Genomic DNA, 18,030 nt, shown 5'->3' with positions numbered 1-18,030 from the left:
AACATTCACACCCTTTGCTCAGCTGCTGCTGCCCAGCTTACCTGCAGAGGCTCCTCTCTAGAGAAAGATTCTCATTCTGTTTCTCTACTTAATTTACTCCATCTCCTCTCCAGATGACCTTTTGGTTAATAGAAGTTAACCTTTTGGATAAGATTTGAATATTCTCACCCAAGTACAGGAACCATAAAATGAAAAAATGAAGGGATGTCTTCTCCTGGATGCCACAGTTAAGATGCAATTCCAGTGTAGGGGTAACACAGGGAGTGGCTATTAGCTGGGGTTTTCTCCCTGGAGAGGAGGGTCTGGGGCAGCCTAGGGACATCCTGACATTTGCAAAATCCTACTTGACAATCGTCTTGTTTTTTAGCAGTATGAATGTTGCAATCTTTGCTTTTACCTAGATAAGGAAACTGAAGCCCAGAGAAGTTAAGTGACTTCCCAAGGTCACACAGCAAGGAAGCAGCACAATCAAAACTAGAACCCTGAGTCCTAGATCAGACCACTTTTCTCTACACACACTGAGGAGGACCCCAGTCCATCTCACTGTTACTTCTGTTTACAGTGGGGCATTTTATAAAATACAGCTTAAGGCTTTGAAGCAGCTTCCATTCTATTTATATATAAAAGAATCAACTTGATTTCTGCTTTCCTATAAAGATAATAAATTTCCAGTAATTTTTAATTCTCATTCTCACTCTTCAGAGACAACCCTGCTGCCCAATTTAATCTCAGGACTCACATGAATTCCCGGGATCTGAAGACTGCCATAGAGAAAATCACCCAGAGAGGAGGGCTTTCTAATGCAGGTATGCAATCTGAATTCAGATCATTCTATTTTGTTTCCACAGTTCTCCTCTGTGTGATTGTCTTCTAATATCCTATATAGGAGGAGGGAAAAATAGTGATAAGCCATCAAGATATGACTCACATAATATCTGTATCTTCTCCAAAGTATCATCATAGATTCAGGGGCAAGAATCATTATCACACGTATTCTGGAGAGCTCCAGAATGCCTCGTTCCTTGAGTCAGCAGCTTTCTTCCGGACAAGCAGGACTACTATTATAACTGTTTCCTGACTGGCTGACAAGTTATCAACTATGTAACATTAAATGTTATAACCAATTCCATTCAGAAAGCTCCGCAGCACCCCTTGGGGATCTTCTTCCAGTGAGCTCCTGTTACAGTGATGACTGTACAAAGAGAGACAGGTTCTTTGTTTCAAGCAGAGTCTCCTGAGATGTCTGACTGAGCCTTGGTGGCTGGGAGGTGGGGTGGCAGGTTTACCAGAAGTCTAAGTCTGGCCCAAATTCAGTTTGGTTAGTGAAAAATGCTAACCAAACTTGGCCGAGTCACTGCTATCCCAGATTCCAAATCAATATTACGTCATTGCAAATATGGTAGAGTTGATTTCTGATTTGTTTTCAATTGAATACTTAGATCGGTGACATTCCAGTAATGTATCATGGAATAAAACTTTGAAACTTCAGAAGACACCCTAGATCCTTGATGGGATTAGAGAGGTATCTTAATAAAATTACATACCTTTTTCAGGAGATAATGTGTTCTGTCTCTGCCCTGTACTGATCAGGCTTTGACTCAGAGAACAGGATCCATTTTAGCTGGTTTAAGTGGAAAGGGATTTACTCCTAGGTACTAAACTGTTTTGAGGATAACCTAAAGGGCTGAAGAAATTAGCTCAAGGCTGAACTTTGAGAGATGACTTCTGATGGCCTCCTGCAGAACACAGACCTCAAAGGACCTACTGTCTCTTCCAAGATCAGGAAATTGCATTCTCAATTCTGCCAGTAGAGCCTCCTGGGAGATCTGATCAGCCAGGAAGCCATTACTCAAGAAACTTCTGCTACAGCAGTCAACCGCAAAACCAGGCCTTACATGCTCCATTCACACCCACAAAACACATGTTCTGCATGCTCCAACTTCATTAGCAACAAAACTAGAGACCAGGCATAGATTCTTCTAGCACCACCCAGAGAAGTCAAGTACCTACAGGTGCTCATCAGTAGAAATAGGAGAGTCAAAAATATGGTTTCTTCCTTATTTCCATCTTCTAAATCTCATGTGTGTGCATTGATTCATGAAATTAGCACAAATCCAGGGCTATAGCTGCAAGGGAGTCTCAACAATGTAGTTTTCAGATTTTTAGCCTCAACTTTCAAGACTTGCTGAAAGGTGGATGGGGTGTGGGTTAAGCACTAATGGACCATGGCCTCCAAATTTGAGATTGGATGAAGCCAGAGGTGTGCTCTGTTTACAAGCATCTAACATTTAGCCAGAGGGGACTGCTGGGTGCTTTGGGCCTTCCAGGACATTATTCCTTGGCCATGAAGACAGTTCTCAGCAATGAAGGTTCCCTCTTAGCTGTTGTGCTCTATGCAGCCAGATCATACAGGCCTCCACAACATTTCTCTAGTTCCTACATATGCAACTATTTGAACTCTTCGTTTAATGGGTAAGATTACAGTAGCCAGTGGAGCCAGGATCCTGGCCAAAACCAAAAAGCATGGAGTATAATGACATTAATCCTAAAGACTTAAGATGGTTGTTCTTAACTTTTATTTAGATTGAGAACCCCTTTGAGAATCTCCTGAAAGCTATCTTCCTACCCAACTAAATACTTAGAGACACAAACTATGGTGTATCATGTCAGGGGATTTGTGGAGACACACCCCCAATGTCCCACAAGGGTCCAGAGAGCCTGGGTAAAGAACCCTGCCTTAGTATATACAGTTATGCTAACTCTACAGTGACCTGGTCATTCCAATTTGCCCAGGAGCATATGGGGCTTCCAGTACTTAACCTGGGAAAGTCCCAGTAAACTGGGACAACTTGACTAAAAAATTTCTGAGGTCCTGGACAATGTGAAACAAGTGCTTTGGGAAGCCACGGTGGGCGGCTCTGTTATACACCCCCAGCTGTGGCTTTCAGGTGAAATGGAAATCTGGAGACCCACCAGGGTCCCCATGGCCAGGGCTAGAACACAGTCCTCAGTTCTCAGTGGTACAGTACTTCCTGGGCCAGCCAGACCCATGCCCCTCACCTGGAACTGGACAGAAGACATCATGGTACCTGGAACACAGCCTTCCACCCCCAGCAGCTCGTGGTGCACTAGGTTGGCCAACCCCCAGCTGGAGGCAGGAAAGAGGCTCCTGCCCCAACAGGCCAACCCCTCCCAGACAGAACTTTGTGCACTTCCAGCACCCACACAAAGAAGAGACCCTCTTACTCCCATGGAAGTCTTTCTCATGTTTGCTGGTCCCTAATTTTTTTTTTTTTTTTAATAACAGAGATTTAGAAGTGAAAGACTTAAAGTGAAATGAGAGAGGGAAGCGGGTGGTGGTGATGGTTGTACAACATTGTGAATTTGCTTAAAATCCCTGAACTACACCTCAGAATAGTTAATGTGGTTAAAAAGAGGGAAAAACAAACACATGAAGGGAGGGCAGGAGTGGGTTTTTCTGACCCTCTGGAAGCCACTGGGATCTTGCCTGTATTTCCAATCTGTGTGATCACTGTCACTCCAACCACAAGTTCTCTGTTTCTTCCAGGCCGGGCCATCTCCTATGTGACCAAGAACTTCTTTTCCAAGGCTAATGGGAACAGAGGAGGGGCTCCCAATGTGGCCGTGGTGATTGTGGACGGCTGGCCCACAGACAAGGTGGAGGAGGCTTCGAGGTTCGCAAGAGAGTCAGGAATCAACATTTTCTTCATCACCATCGAAGGTGCCACTGAGAATGAGAAGCAGTACGTGACAGAGCCCAACTTCTCAAATAAGGTATGGAACTGCCCCCAGGGACCCACCCAAAGTCCACATCCACTGTCTTTTGCACCCTGTAAACAGCCATCAAGACTGTTCTCATTCCTTCAAACAAGCGTGGAGCTCACTTCTAGGTAGGGAAGCCTCCAGTGAAGGGCTAGTAAGTCTGGAACCTGGAATTACATTCTCAGGGCAAGACCCCACACTGACCCTGTGGACTGAGCAATAGTACCTTGGGAGGAGGGGTGTCCCCAAGGTCTCAGATAGAGGCTCCCCAGGCTCCCCCTCACAGCCCCAACCTCCACCAGGCGGCCCAGGAGGGCTTCACATGAGCATGCACATGGGCACACATATACTTGCTTACCCACATGTGCATGCATGTGCACACACACACACACACACACACACACACAACCAATTAAACAACCTGATAAACAAGAAAAGGAAGACATTGGATCAGGTCAGGGAGATCAGGTTTTCAACCCCTGCTCCTGGGTTATGTGGAGAGCTAGCAGCAGATAGAGGCAAGACAGATAGGGATCCAGGCCTCTGAACCCACTCCACCAGAGCAGCTTACTTTTTTGTACATTTTACACAGTGGGACTCCACACAAACCTGCCTCCAAAGAGAAGGCCCCAGCTTGAAAAAGAAAGGAAGGGAGGAAGGAAGAGAAGAAAGGGAATGCCTTGTACTAGCTTGTCCTTGATGCCCTTCCAGTTTTAATCGTCTGTGTTCCGATAGGGCTCAACCTCCTGCACCATAGCACACTGCTGACCACTTTGTCATCCTTGAAATTCTCATCTCTCTTGACTTCCAGGACACAGTGTGCCTCTTATTTCATTTTTTCTCTCCTCTTTTCCTGCTTGTACCCTAAATGTAGACTTCCCCAGACTCATTCTTGGCCCTCTCCTCCTCTCTCACTAGGCTCTATTCCCGTGGAGTCCATCCCAGGCTGCAGCTTCCATCTTCACTCACAAGCAATAGATACCTCATCCTGTGCCCATCCCCGGGCTCTCCCGAGCTCTGTAGCCATCTGTTTCCAACCAATTGTTTTTCTCCACCTGATGTCCTGAAGAACCTTAAGTCCTACATGTAAAAATCTAAGTGCATCCTCTTTCCCACCAAATCCACTCCTCCTCTGGACTGTACGGGAACGGCCCCGCGCTGTCCCAGAGGTGCAGAGTCATCCCAGGATGCCTTGTCAGCTCCCAGTGCCACCTCCCTAGGTCAAGCTAGCATTCTACCTCTGGTCTGTCTCCCTCTTGGGGCTCCTCAGTTTAGTGTAAATTTCACAGTGAAGCCCGCTCATGTTTATGATGAGCTTTTCTAGTCCCATGGGGTCCCTGCTCCAAACCCTTCATCATCCCCCATCCTTCTGGAGTGTGGTCCTGTCCCACCTCTGCAGCCTGCTGTCCCCTGTCCACACCCAACACCACCATCCTCTCCATCCGCGACCACAACCAGTGCCTGATGGGACTCCCTCTGCTCCATCCAGTGATCCAGTGGCTAGAACTCAGTTCAGCCTAGATACTCATCTCAAATACCACCGAGTCCATGGAAAGATTTATAACCCCCTTTTAGGTTTTACAAACAAATCAAAGATATTTCCTAAGACATTTTAAAATCATTTCTTGTTTTAAAATAAATTATTATTTCTACCACTTTATCTCTAGTCACCAGGTCTCTGTGACTGTCCCCATGACCCCCAGAGAGACAGCAGCAAGGAGAAAACACTCCACTTTAGGAACATAGGCCGGGTCCCTTCCAGGAGCACACAGGCTCAATGTTTATTTGCAGCTGCCTTAAGTTTTTTCTGGAACAAACTTGGGCACAAGTCAATAAATATTCATTTGTCTGGAGGCAGGCTCGTCTGGAGGCAGGGTCATCTGGAGGACGGAGCTTGGGTTTTGAGAGCAGAGAGATCTGTGTTCCAGTCTCAGGGACTCAGGGTATCCCTTCACAGCTGGCCCTCAGTCTGTTCCTTCATGAAGGAGGGTTACATCCACTTCATAGGGTTAGGGTGGGGGTTTATGAAAGAATCTCTCCAAGAACTTCTAGTGTGACTCCTGACATATGTGTGGGACCCCTTGTTGCTGGGCACAGGCCTGCTCTGGAAACGCTTCTTTAGCTATTTCTCATGTGTCTTGTTTTCCTGATCAAAACAAAAGCTTTCCTTAATCCGCTCGTACGGTGGTACCCACCAGTGCCAATCTTACGGCCGGCTGCCAGTACAAATGCACCGAGGGGCCCAGAGAAGCATAAATAGGAAGCCAAAACCAGTGATTCACCTCTAAGGATTGGCTTAACCAATGGCTCTGCCCTAACGCAGAGACCCAGCTGAGGGAGTAGGACTGAGTCCAGGGGGCAGTTGGGGGATCATTGCCCCAGTGAGCACCCGACTGGGTGGATGGAAGTCGAAAAAGAGCTGTAGGAAGACGAGTGCAAAAATCCAAGAGTCTGTTGCTTCTTTCTGCACCTGCCCCGGTGATCAGGGTAACAGTGATAGACTGGGGCATCCGACACCCTCCCCCTGTCTTCCAGGCCGTGTGCAGGACAAACGGCTTCTACTCGCTCAACGTGCAGAGCTGGTTCAGCCTCCACAAGACCGTGCAGCCGCTGGTGAAGCGGGTCTGTGACACTGACCGCTTGGCCTGCAGCAAGACGTGCCTGAACTCCGCCGACATCGGCTTCGTCATCGACGGCTCCAGCAGCGTGGGGACGGGCAACTTCCGCACCGTTCTCCAGTTTGTGGCCAACCTCAGCAAGGAGTTTGAGATTTCAGACACAGACACGCGAATCGGGGCGGTGCAGTACACCTACGAGCAGCGGCTGGAGTTTGGATTTGACGATTACAATACCAAGTCCGACATCCTCAATGCCATCAAGAGGGTGGGATACTGGAGCGGTGGCACCAGCACGGGGGCTGCCATCAACTATGCCCTGGAGCAGCTCTTCAAGAAGTCCAAGCCCAACAAGAGGAAGTTAATGATCCTCATCACTGATGGGAGGTCCTATGATGATGTCCGAATACCAGCCATGGTCGCCCATCACAAGGGTAAGCTGGTCCCCCTGACCAGTCCAGTGCTGAGCATCTCCGGGGCATGGTGGGCCAGTGGCACAAGGAAGGGGCTGGTTTGTTGGGCACTGGTTTTGTCTACCGCTTAATGAAATGCTCAGACTCGTAGGGAACACATTAGGGGTGGTGTTAAACACTACCGGCCTCTCTGAGCAGCAAAGGAAAAAGGCAGGGAGCCCCAAGGTGGTTTCCAAAGTGTCATGGCAAACCCCAGGCCTACAGATGACTAGGACCAGTAACCCTCTCTTTACATCCAACACTCTGAGGCCTTACACACGAAGGTGTGACACACTAAAAAGGAATTTGACTCATTATTTTAAGCTCCCCTGAAGACCACCAAATTGTGTTTGAAATTTGAAGAAAAGCAGTGTTTTAAAAGCAAAGTACTACTACTTATTATTTTTATTCATGAGAGACATAGAGAGAGAGGCAGAGACACAGGCAGAGGGAGAAGCCAGCTCCCCGTGGGGAAGCCTGATGTGAGACTCATCTCGAGACCCCGGGATCACAACCTGAGCCAAAGGCAGACGCTCAACCACTGAGCCACCCAGGTGCCCCCAATACTACCGTTTGTAAGCAACTGCTAGCCAGATGTTGGAGGTTTTGAGGAGATCTCAAAGAAATTTTCATCCAAAATATTTACAGAGATACTTCCAAATAAAGATTTGTAAGAGGGCAACAGAACATTTAAAACCATGAAAAATGAGCAAAATGTTTTTGTAAATGTTTAGAAACTTAGTCACATTAATGCCTTTTTCACATAATCAGTGTTTAATCACCGTTTTCAAAAGTACCATAAAATATCATGAAAATACCAACAACCTGAAGAAAGCCCCCAAATGATAGTAATAATAGTAATGATAATAAAAGTAAAATAAGTTGTCAGTGAACACCAAAGACGCAGAGGTAAGTGCTAGTGTACAAGACTCACTTCTGTGCCTGCATTCGGTTGTTAGCTTGCAGGATTTTTGGTCTTCTTTAAAGCTGCTTCTAATCCCTCCCTAAACAAGGAGAGGCGAAACAAATAAGCCTCAGTGAACCAGCAGTTCTCCCTTCTGGAAACCAAAGTACCAGACACCAGGTTCAAGCAGTGATTAACCCTTGTAGAGCCCGTGGGGGTACTCACGTGGCGAGATGGTGGATGGCCTGAGCGCCCGCAGACACGGCAGCCCTTGAGCTCATGTCAGCAGAGTGAAGATGGTTTCAGGCTCAGGAGCAACCTACTCAAAATTCTAAAGGGAGTGGGCAGAGCCAGGTGGGCCAGCTTTGACTACAAGCCCAGGGCTCTCCTGTTACCTCCAAACATCTGTCTCCGGCTCACGTTCAGCTCCACTCTTACTTATTTTTTTAAGTGGACCTCCTTTGGGCCTCACCCAAAGGATATCCTTGGCATCCTCATTAGGAGAAGAGAAGATTGAGGGAGATGTTCTGGGAAGCTTTAAAGGGCTAGGAGGAATAGATGCAAATTATATGGCGACAGTCAGCTTTGTGTCCCTAGGAGTGTCCAGGCCAGGTCTGGGTGACCATCTGTTGGAATTGCCAGTAGAAGGTTCTCTACATGGGTGGACTCCAGGATCTGAAAAGCTAAATTTCTAATACTGTTTGAGTTGTCTTTATTGGGGAGCAGCCTTTCAATCTTTGTGCAAAAATAAAGGCTTAGTCAATTTAAGCCATGCTCTGCAGCAAATCTGTTACCACTGCCAGCATTTTTAAGCCCATTGGCAGCATTTTTAAGCCCAATGTTCGTAGACAGCAACATATACATATTCAGAGAGAAGACACCGGAGAGGTCAAGAGAAGGGCCTGGCAGCTTAAATGCAGTTTAATGAGCCACAGCTGAAGAACAGCATAGGCCAGAACTATGTGAGGCGTGGATGGCTCTCCAATCAGCAAAACAAGACACTGGGAAGATGCTGGAGATGGTGACATGGGCTGCCGTGGGTGGCTAGGCAGAAAGGCCACACCCTGGCTCCTCCCTCTGTTTCATGGCCATGTAGCTGACCCTACTCTGCCAGCCTGAAGGTGGCATAGGAACAGGCTATTGTACAGCAAGGTTAAGCTCCTGCTGACCAGTTGCCCCCAACCCAAGTCAAGAACCATCCACCAGACAGTCTCCTGGTTTCCCCACTGAAAATAGATGCCTAGTCTCTGAGTCTGTCCTTTCCTCCCTGGGGCTTCTTGCACCCCACTGCAGTCCTACACCTTTAATCCCCTTGTACTCTTTCCCATTTGCATCTAGACATGTTTGGATCCCTCCCTAAAAAAAGCAAAAACAAACTCTCTGACATCATGTTCTGCTCCACTTCCCACCTACCTCCTTCCCTAATAGCCAAACTTTCGGAAAGGGTTAGCCCTATGTGCTATGCCCACATCCTCATTTCTTTTTCACTCTCAACTCACAGAAACTCATTTGGTTTCCTTGGCATCCACATTCCTGAAATTGCTCTTACCAAGCAAAACCAATGTCTTGGTTTTTCTAAACCCAACAAGCACTTTTTTATTTTAATCTCTTGTGACCTCCCTGCAACATTCAACCCTGTTGATCACTCCCTTACCTTGAAAACCTTTCTTCACATCAGTGATGGAGCAGATGCTAGGTCACCATCTCTCTGGGCCCTTGTGCAAGGGCTTCTATGCTGGAAATGACATTGCATTTTATGGCTTGTAAAGTCAACTTCAAGCCTTAAATGATTCTATTCCATTGTTTTAGTGAAGAAGATCTTGACCTGACTTTTGATTCATTTAAAACTGAGGGGAGGGGTGCCTGGATGGCACAGTTGGTTAAGCATTCAACTCTTGGTTTCAGCTCAGGTCATGACCTCTGGGTCAGTAGCTCAAGCCCCACATTGGGCTCCAGGCTCAGCACGGAATCTGCTTAGAGTTTCTGTCTGCCTCTCCCTCTGCCCCCCCTCCCCCGCTAAAATGAATAAGTCTTTAAAAATAATACTAAAATAGGGATCCCTGGGTGGCGCAGTGGTTTGGCGCCTGCCTTTGGCCCGGGGCGTTATCCTGGAGACCTGGGATCGAATCCCACATCGGGCTCCCGGTGCATGGAGCCTGCTTCTCCCTCTGCCTGTGTCTCTGCCTCTCCCTCTCTCTGTGTGACTATCATAAATAAATAAAAAAAATTTTAAAAAAATAAAAATAATACTAAAATAAAATAATACAATAAAATAAAACTGAGGGGAGCCTGGTTGGCTCAGTCAGAGAAGTATGAGACTCTTGATCTCGGGGTTGTGAGTTTGAGCCCTACATCGGGTGTGGAGATTCCTTAAAAAAATAAAATCTAAAAAAATAAAAATAAAAAATAAAAAAATAAAAATAAAATCTTTAAAACAAATAAACAAATAAATGAAACTGAGATTTTGTTTGGCTTTACACACAGGTAGAGCAGGCATGTACCATGTGATGGCATCAAGTTTCACTTGTCCCAAAATAATATCACCTCTATTGCCCCTGAACATGAAAATCTTATATATTTACTCCATTTTGCCTGGGTTTTTTCCTCCCAAAGATCATAAACTCCTATGAGATAACAACTATATCAATTCTGTTGAGGTTGGCATATAGCAGATGTTTATGCTTTGGGGAATATTTCTGATTTTGAATTTGTTTGCATTCCAACACAAGAGCTGACAGAACAACAGAAAGGCAAGGGTTCATTAGCAGTACCTCTTCTTGGGCACATTTGCTTCATCTAAACTTTGTCCCCACAGGAGTGATCACCTATGCAATAGGTGTTGCATGGGCTGCACAGGACGAGCTGGAAGTCATCGCCACTCACCCTGCCAACGACCACTCTTTCTTTGTAGATGAGTTTGACCACCTGTACAAATTTGTCCCCAAGGTCATCCAGAGCATTTGCACAGAGTTCAACTCACAGCCTCGGAACTGAATTCAGAGCAGGTAAAGCACCAGTAAATGCTGCTTTCCCAACGGGCTCTGGTGCAACCCCCAATGCTTCATGGGGCAGCAGGTCATGTAGGGCTTGGAGAACGGATGTGCTATTATTATTCTCTGCCAGTGTGGTTTTGCATGCTTCAAGAATTGAGGTGAGGAAGATGATCATAAGTTTATAGAATGAGGCGAAATGATACATCATTTTGAGGGTGCTGGGGATTTACATTTTGACAATTGTTTTCAAAATAAATGTTCAGACTAGAGTGCAGAACTTATGACAGGCTTAACTAGAGTTTTGGTGAGGTTTTTTCCATTTTTATTTCTAATTAGGATTCAGTAATCCTCAACAAATTTCACTTTTACTATGGCAGTATAGGAATTGCTTAATTAAGTATTTTAAAGGGTTACATGCAATCATTCTGACTGTGTCAGGAAGAGATAGTGTTCACAGGGTTTGTGGCAGGACCGCTCTCCACTCTTCTCATTCCCGGAGCACCTGCTACGCACTCACTCCCAGCCCACAGTAACAACACAACCATGCGCATGCAGAGAAAATGTGGCAGCAGCATAGCCACTCCTGATTTACCTCCTCTTCTCTATTATCTGATTCACTGTATACTGCATCCTATAGCTTTAGGAGCAGTTGAGGAACGGCCCTGGAGGACCAAGGTGATCTGGCCCAATAGCAGTGCATGAGGCTGCTGCTCTTAGCCCAAGCTGCAAACTTAGAATCTCTTGGGAGACTATGATGCTGGTTCCCAGGCCCCATTCCAATAGCTATGGAATCTGGATCTATGGGGCTGAAGCCTGAGCAGTGGCATGTTTGAAGAGCTATCTGGTAACATTGCTGTGCTGCCATGGATGGAGAACCACTGAGCTACTTCTGAGCGGTCAGTGTGATAGCGATTTCCTGGGAGAGCCCCTGTTTATGCCTGTTGTCTTGGGTCCCACGCAGTGTTCATATTTGCACTGCATTTGTCATTTGTTAACCAGATTGTATCATTAATAGTTGCGTTACAATAAGCCAGGACAGGGTTTAGTTGAGCTCCACTTTTTATTTCCAGCTTCTGCCAAGGATTCATCTATTAGGATATGAAGTCTGTGTGTGATGGGGGAGTGTTCAAAATAATCATTAATAAAGATGACTTACTTAAAAATCATGTCTTGTAAAAATGTGTGTTAAAAGATGCTGCTATGAATGGAGGAAAAGAAATAATACCTGTGCTGATTCTTGGGACAAAATATTTATATAAGCAATTTGAAGATCTCATCCATTTAGCAGAATTTGCTTCAAGCTTACCAAATTTCTCAGTACCTGGAGAGTGTATAATCAACTCAGTCAAAAATATTGATGTCTACAGAGAAGAATCAATTAAAGGTGTCAGCAATTTCAAATTCACTAACCATAAATTTTACCTAAAAGCAAATGCAAACAAATTTGTTCAAAAACCTCAAAATACAAAAACTATTTTCAAAAAAGAAATTCTTTATAAAGATACCAGTGACACAACTGCTAGTGAGAGATTCAGCTAAGAAACTGAACTTAAATAAATATAAGGGAGAATTATTCTGCCTATGTTTTTGAATATGCAGAATCAAAAGTTTCAATGTCTCTTCAATGTATACATATAAGTTTTTAAATTTTTTGAAAGAAAATTTATTTTGAAAAATAGTTTTGGGGTTTTTTATTTTGCTTTTTGTTTTTAGATTTTATTTATTTATTCATGAGAAACACAGAGAGAGAGGCAGAGATATAGGCAAAAGGGGGAAGTAGGACTCAGGGGATGCTCAACCCCTGAGCCACCCAGGTGCCCCATGGAAAATAGTTTTTGAATATAATGTTTTTATAGGGGCCTTAACACAAAAGCCAATTTGTCATCAATACATAAATATTTCCAAAAATAATATAATCTTATTATTTTGGTGTCCTCTTTCATTAACAAAATTGTCCCAAGTGGGAAAATAAATTATATGGCTACTCTTGTTATAGGTATCATAGTTGTTGTTTTTTTAAGATTTTATTTATTTATTCATGAGAGAGAGGCAGAGACAAAGGCAGAGGGAGAAGCAGGCTCCATCAGGGAGCCCAATGTTGGACTCCATCCCAGGTCTCCAGGATCAGGCCCTGGGCTGAAGGAGGCGCTAATCCGCTGAGCCACCCTGGCAGCTCTAGGTATCTTAGTTTTAAAGATAAATGAAACCTCTCTAAATGGGTCCGTTGTCAGCAAATATTTGAGTGTGTGTGTGTGTGTGTGTGTGTGTGTGTGTGTGTGTGTAGGAAAGGAACATCAGAGGTGAGGTAGTCAAGGCACCTGGAGGCTGTGGTGTGGTGTCATCAGAGTTGTCTGAGTGGATGGATGTTCAAGTCACCAAAGATGGCAATGGGAGTTGGGATGGAGAGAGCAGAAGTGAGCCAAGCTTCACCACCTTCAGTGAATGAGAAGTGATCCAGCTGGGAGGAAAACAGCAGTGATAAGGTTGGATGGCTGAGGTCAGATCTTCAAGGGAGCTGGGGACTTTGTGGAAGGAAGGAGGGAGATTGGAAAGGGGGCAAGGAGCAGGCCTCTCCTCTCCCAATCCTAGGCCTGAATAGCAATAGCCTCCCCTTGGAGGTTGCAGATGAGTGGGAGGCAAGAAAGGGCTGGAGCTTCTGGGAGCTCACTGGCAGCAGAGGGGAGTGCCCCATCATGCAGTGGGAAGGCTGGCATGGGAGTGGGGCTGGATCAGATCAGAGTTGCACAGAGCAGTTTGGAGATAGGGGTCCTGGTGGTGATGGGTGACCTGGGAAGCTTGGATATAAATCCACCTTACTCAAGCCAAACCAAGCCTAATACTGCTGGGGTAGAGCCAGAATCTGAATACTAGAAACAGAACCTTAGAGATGTCAAACTGTCCAATGGCAAAAAAAGAAAACCAGGCCAGTGGAAGGTCATGCAGATACAAAGGGACAGAACTACAATTCAGATCTCTGTCTTCCAGTTGACTCATTTGACTGCCTTTCGGTGGGGTCAGAACTCCCACCCCTGCCTCCATCCCTGTGTTACACACACACACCTGGGTCTGCCCTCTGCAGGCTATGGGCCAGCCTTTGCAAAGCATTCTGGGTCCTGCAGACTCAGAGCCAATCTCCTAAGGCAATTCTAACTTTCATTCCATGGTCTCAGCAGAAAAGCTCCGCTGTGCCCTCTCTCCTCCAGGGCAACCCACATAAGCAGACAAGGAGCATTGGGCCAGCTTTTCTGGGTACACATGATGTCTAAACTGCACTTAAACTTAATTTTCCCACCTCTCAGGAGCCCTTTGAAAAAGTTTCTTTGCTAAAAGTTTCGTAATAAGGCTCTGCTAAAAATGTCCAGCCAAACGGATAAGGTTGAGGGTTCAGGTATTTCTTATTTCTTTGGGCTCTTTAAACCCTTTTGAACAGGACAAAACCTTCATGAAGCAAGTTTTCCAGCAACAATCTCAAGGGTCTGGCATGGGTTTATAAAGAAGACAATGCTTCAGTGTGCACGGATTTTCCAGCCTCACGGAGGAGTTTCCAACTAATAATGTTATTTTCTCCTCACAATCCTAAGAAAAGTTCTCCCCTTAGATTACCAACACATAAATGTAGTAAGTAGGAAATATGCTTGAAAACATGAATTCAATTACTTTGGAAGGAGACATTTATTCAACTAATGCCTTTGAGGAATTCAGTCCAGTGGGAAACACCACCAAATGAACAACTAAAATCATGTCATTATTATCATGGGATCATGCACTAAGTGTGCATGGCTGGTGATTGTAAACAATCTCATGAGTAATAAAAATCATCCTAGTGCCTGACAGTTAATTTGCTGCACACTGGACACTATTCTAAGGGCTTCTCATGTATTAACTCACTTATCTTATCCCTATGACTTGCTGAGAGAGTTACTATTATTCTCATTTTACAGATCATGAAACCGAGGCATGGAGGTGTCAAGTAACTTGCCCAAGGTCACAGAGCTGGTAGGGGCAGATCTGGGAATTAAACCCAGACAATCTGACTCCAGGGTCTATATACTTAACCACTTTCCTTCTTGTTAATGGTGGCTGCACAGAAGGTTCTCTAGTAAGCTTGACAATTTAAAGTATACGTATAATTCTGCAAAGCATACTCTCAGGATTTATTAAACATACAAAGTGAAGAGTCTGTTTAATGTCCAAGGCACACGATGCTTCTCCCCATCACTCCCCTTGACTCTCTGGACAGCCACTTTGCCCTCACTTTTTTTTTTTTAAGACTTTGTTTATTTGAAAAAGAGAGAGTGAGTGACTGAGAGAGCACGAGTGCGGGGAGAAGGAGAGAGAGAGGAATATGCAGACTCCCCGCTGAGCAGGGAGCCCAACATGGGGCTCAATCCGAGGACCTTGGTTGGGATCATGACCTGAGCTGAAGGCAGATGACTGACTGAGCCACCCAGGTGCCCCACACCTTGTCCTCACTTAAGATAAGTGATTTTAATCTATTGTCCACAGTCCCTGCAGCTCTCTGAACACGTCAGGCTCCCCCATCCTATTGTTAAACTCCAATTATCCTTCAAGTCTTCGTCCAAATGCCACCTCTTCTTTGGAGTCCTCTCTGACTTGCTCAGATAGACTTATGCTCTCTGGATACAGAATCCTGACCCACCCACTTTCTAGCAACTTCCTTAGTCCCTTATTAGCAGACCCAATTCATACGTGTCATCCAGGGACATGGAAGGCAGGGAGGGAATGAGAACTTTAAATCAAAGCCACCCAACAGTGCCAACCCCTAATTCAATGGCACTGGTGGAATGGGAGGCAGAGATAATTCAGGAAGAGAGAAACAGGGTATGGGGGCAAGAGGAAAAGAGAATCTCCTTCTATCCCCTCCACACCACTCTTTAGAATGCCCTTCCGAGGTTCACTGCATTATCTTACAATCACTCTTTTTCTAGGACCAGAATCCCCTTTGGGAATCTACCCACAGGGTACCTCTGTTCCTCACCTTCTGCTCTCACTTTCTGCAGAAAGGAAAACTCTTTTTTTTTTTTTCATTTACCTTCTTGGGTCTCTTTCAACATACATGTTTTCTTTCAACAAATACCTATTATGTGTCAGGCATTGAATAGGCACTGGGGTACACAGTTGAATAAAACCTGGTCCTGCCCAAGGAGCTTAGAGGATAGTGTGGGAGATACACAGATCAACAGTGAACATCTGGCTAATACGATAGGAGACAGGCACACTTGGGGAGGCTTCCTGAGTTGGGTGTGTCTGCTTTAGCCAAGCAAGGAAAGATGGAGAAGGTGTCCCAGCAGAGGGAATGACAGGAGCAAAGGTGAGGAGGCAGGACACAGTGTGTCACACAGAGTGACAGCATGAGTGTGAGGTATCAGGAAATGAAGCTGGGGAGAAAGGCAGGGGCCAGGCCATGGGAGGCTACATTGGTTAAAACTCTCTCCGTGGCAAGTAACAGAAACTCCATTCATACTTTGCTCACGCAAAGGGAGTTTTTGGAAGGAATTGGAGTAACTCATGAACCCCAGGGTCAGGGAGAGAGCAGAACCTCAGAAAGGGGAGGAGAGACAGGAACAGGACAGATGAGCCCAGCAGCCCTCTCATTCTACTCTCCTCCAGAATGATCTTCATCTGGAAAGTGTTGAACAATCCTGCAGAGAGGGAACAGAGCGAAACTTTCTACCCATTAAGGACTGACCCCCTAGAGCAACCTCCTTTGGGAGTGGCAGGACCACCCAGGAAACCACGAGGACGTGGCTGTGGGGACAGGCACTCACATTGTTCTATCTGACCACCTTGCAGTTCATAACCTTGGGAGGTTCCTTGAATCACCCAGTTGTCTTGAATGCTAGTACCTGCATGTGCACAGGTTCCAGCATTGGGAAAACCAACTACAGGCTGAATAAAAGTCTTCCAGCGACACAGTCTCCCTCTGCTTTGTTCAGACACTTCACCCCCAGGAAATCAATGACAGTCTCTCTAAGACTTTCACTTCTCTCCACTTTGATGGCTACACTTCTGTTATTTGTTTGTAGGCCAGTGGCCTTTGAAAACTGTTCAGATGTTCAGGGAAGCAGAAGCGTTGATTCTGGGATCCACTCCTGTTTTAGTCTGAAGGCCCGACTGAGGAGAAATGTACTATTTAAATGACAAAACACATGGAAAACAGTAAGGTTGAAAGATCACCATTTCAATGCATGCTTTTCTTCCCTCCCTCTCTCCTTTCCTTTCTTTTTTCTTTCTTTCTCTTTCTTTCCTTTCTTTTTTCTTTTTCTTTCTTTCTTTCTTTCTTTCTTTCTTTCTTTCTTTCTTTCTTTCTTTCTTTCTTTCTTTCTTTCCTCCTTTCCTTCCTTCTTTTCTTCCTTTCTTTCATGTCCTGTAATTGAAAACTTCTGAGCTTAGCTTTATCCCCACCATCCCTCTTAAACAAACTGGGCCCAAAGGCACTAACCTGCCCAAGTAAGCAAATGCTATACTCAGCTTGGCAGCTGAGACTTTCTTATAAAAAGTACAATTCCAGCTGAATAGCTTCTTTCTGTCACTGCTCTAGTTTCATGCATGGTTGAGGTGAGCAGGGTGTATTCAGGTTAATGGCAAATTTGAACCTGGGTTCTCAACAAAGAGCCTTTACATGACTGCCCAGGATACAGAAACTGGGAAGGTCTGGAAGCCATGGAAACTGTTCAAACACCAAAACAAGACCCAAAATCAATTTAATTGTTGTTAGTCTGACATCCCCAAGGCATCCGTAAACCTGTATCCTGATATTACGATATCGATTTTTTCAATTATCCTAATACTCTACAAGTTCCCCCTTGAAATCTTGGTGAAAGGGAGTTTCTTTCCCACCTCAATAGGGAGGTTGTGTGGCATTTTAAAGCCAAAGAGGGAATGGGGACAAGTCAAAGGCTACAAACCACTGTGGTAATGACTGTCTAAGACACATACCAAGCAAAATAAATGAGCAGACAGCAATTTCTAAAGGGCAAAGTGGCAGTGCAGTTTGGTTTTCTCCTAAGAGAATACCCTCATTGAACCAGGAGACACCCATCTCGTGGAAACCCTAGGGGACCTTTTCAGCTCCTATGACCCAAATGCAAGGCCTGGAACACCCACAGGCCTGTTTCCCTCTGCAGGGAGGTGGCATTCTCCTGAAGTGAAAAATCAACCTTTTCATCTGGGAGTTGTTCTGATCCTGGACACAAAATGCTGGTAAAGCCATGGCAGCTTCAGGCGGAAAGGAAGGATGCCCACATGGGCAGCAGCCAAGA

General features: G+C 45.4%; 1 protein-coding gene across 4 annotated transcripts in view; it reads left to right on the top strand.

Annotated features, from left to right (window-relative positions):
* VIT (vitrin) overlaps positions 1-14,707 on the top strand; it is a 104,242-nt gene extending 89,535 nt beyond the window's left edge. For 2 of the 4 annotated variants that reach the window (XM_077843624.1, XM_077843620.1), the window contains 4 exons: positions 703-806; positions 3,569-3,795; positions 6,319-6,832; positions 10,570-11,910. In XM_077843624.1, coding sequence (XP_077699750.1) covers positions 703-806; positions 3,569-3,795; positions 6,319-6,832; positions 10,570-10,748 — 1,024 coding nt within the window. In that variant the 3' untranslated portion in view covers positions 10,749-11,910. Of the gene's footprint in view, positions 1-702; positions 807-3,568; positions 3,796-6,318; positions 6,833-10,569; positions 11,911-14,688 lie in introns of those variants that run through there. The other 2 variants (XM_077843622.1, XM_077843621.1) reach the window with 2 other exon arrangements.
* The last annotated feature ends 3,323 nt before the right edge of the window (positions 14,708-18,030 follow it).

This window comes from Canis aureus, chromosome 12 (assembly GCF_053574225.1).
Source record: "Canis aureus isolate CA01 chromosome 12, VMU_Caureus_v.1.0, whole genome shotgun sequence".
Taxonomy (NCBI): Eukaryota; Metazoa; Chordata; class Mammalia; order Carnivora; family Canidae; genus Canis; species Canis aureus.
This window is presented reverse-complemented; position numbering and strand designations above follow the sequence as displayed.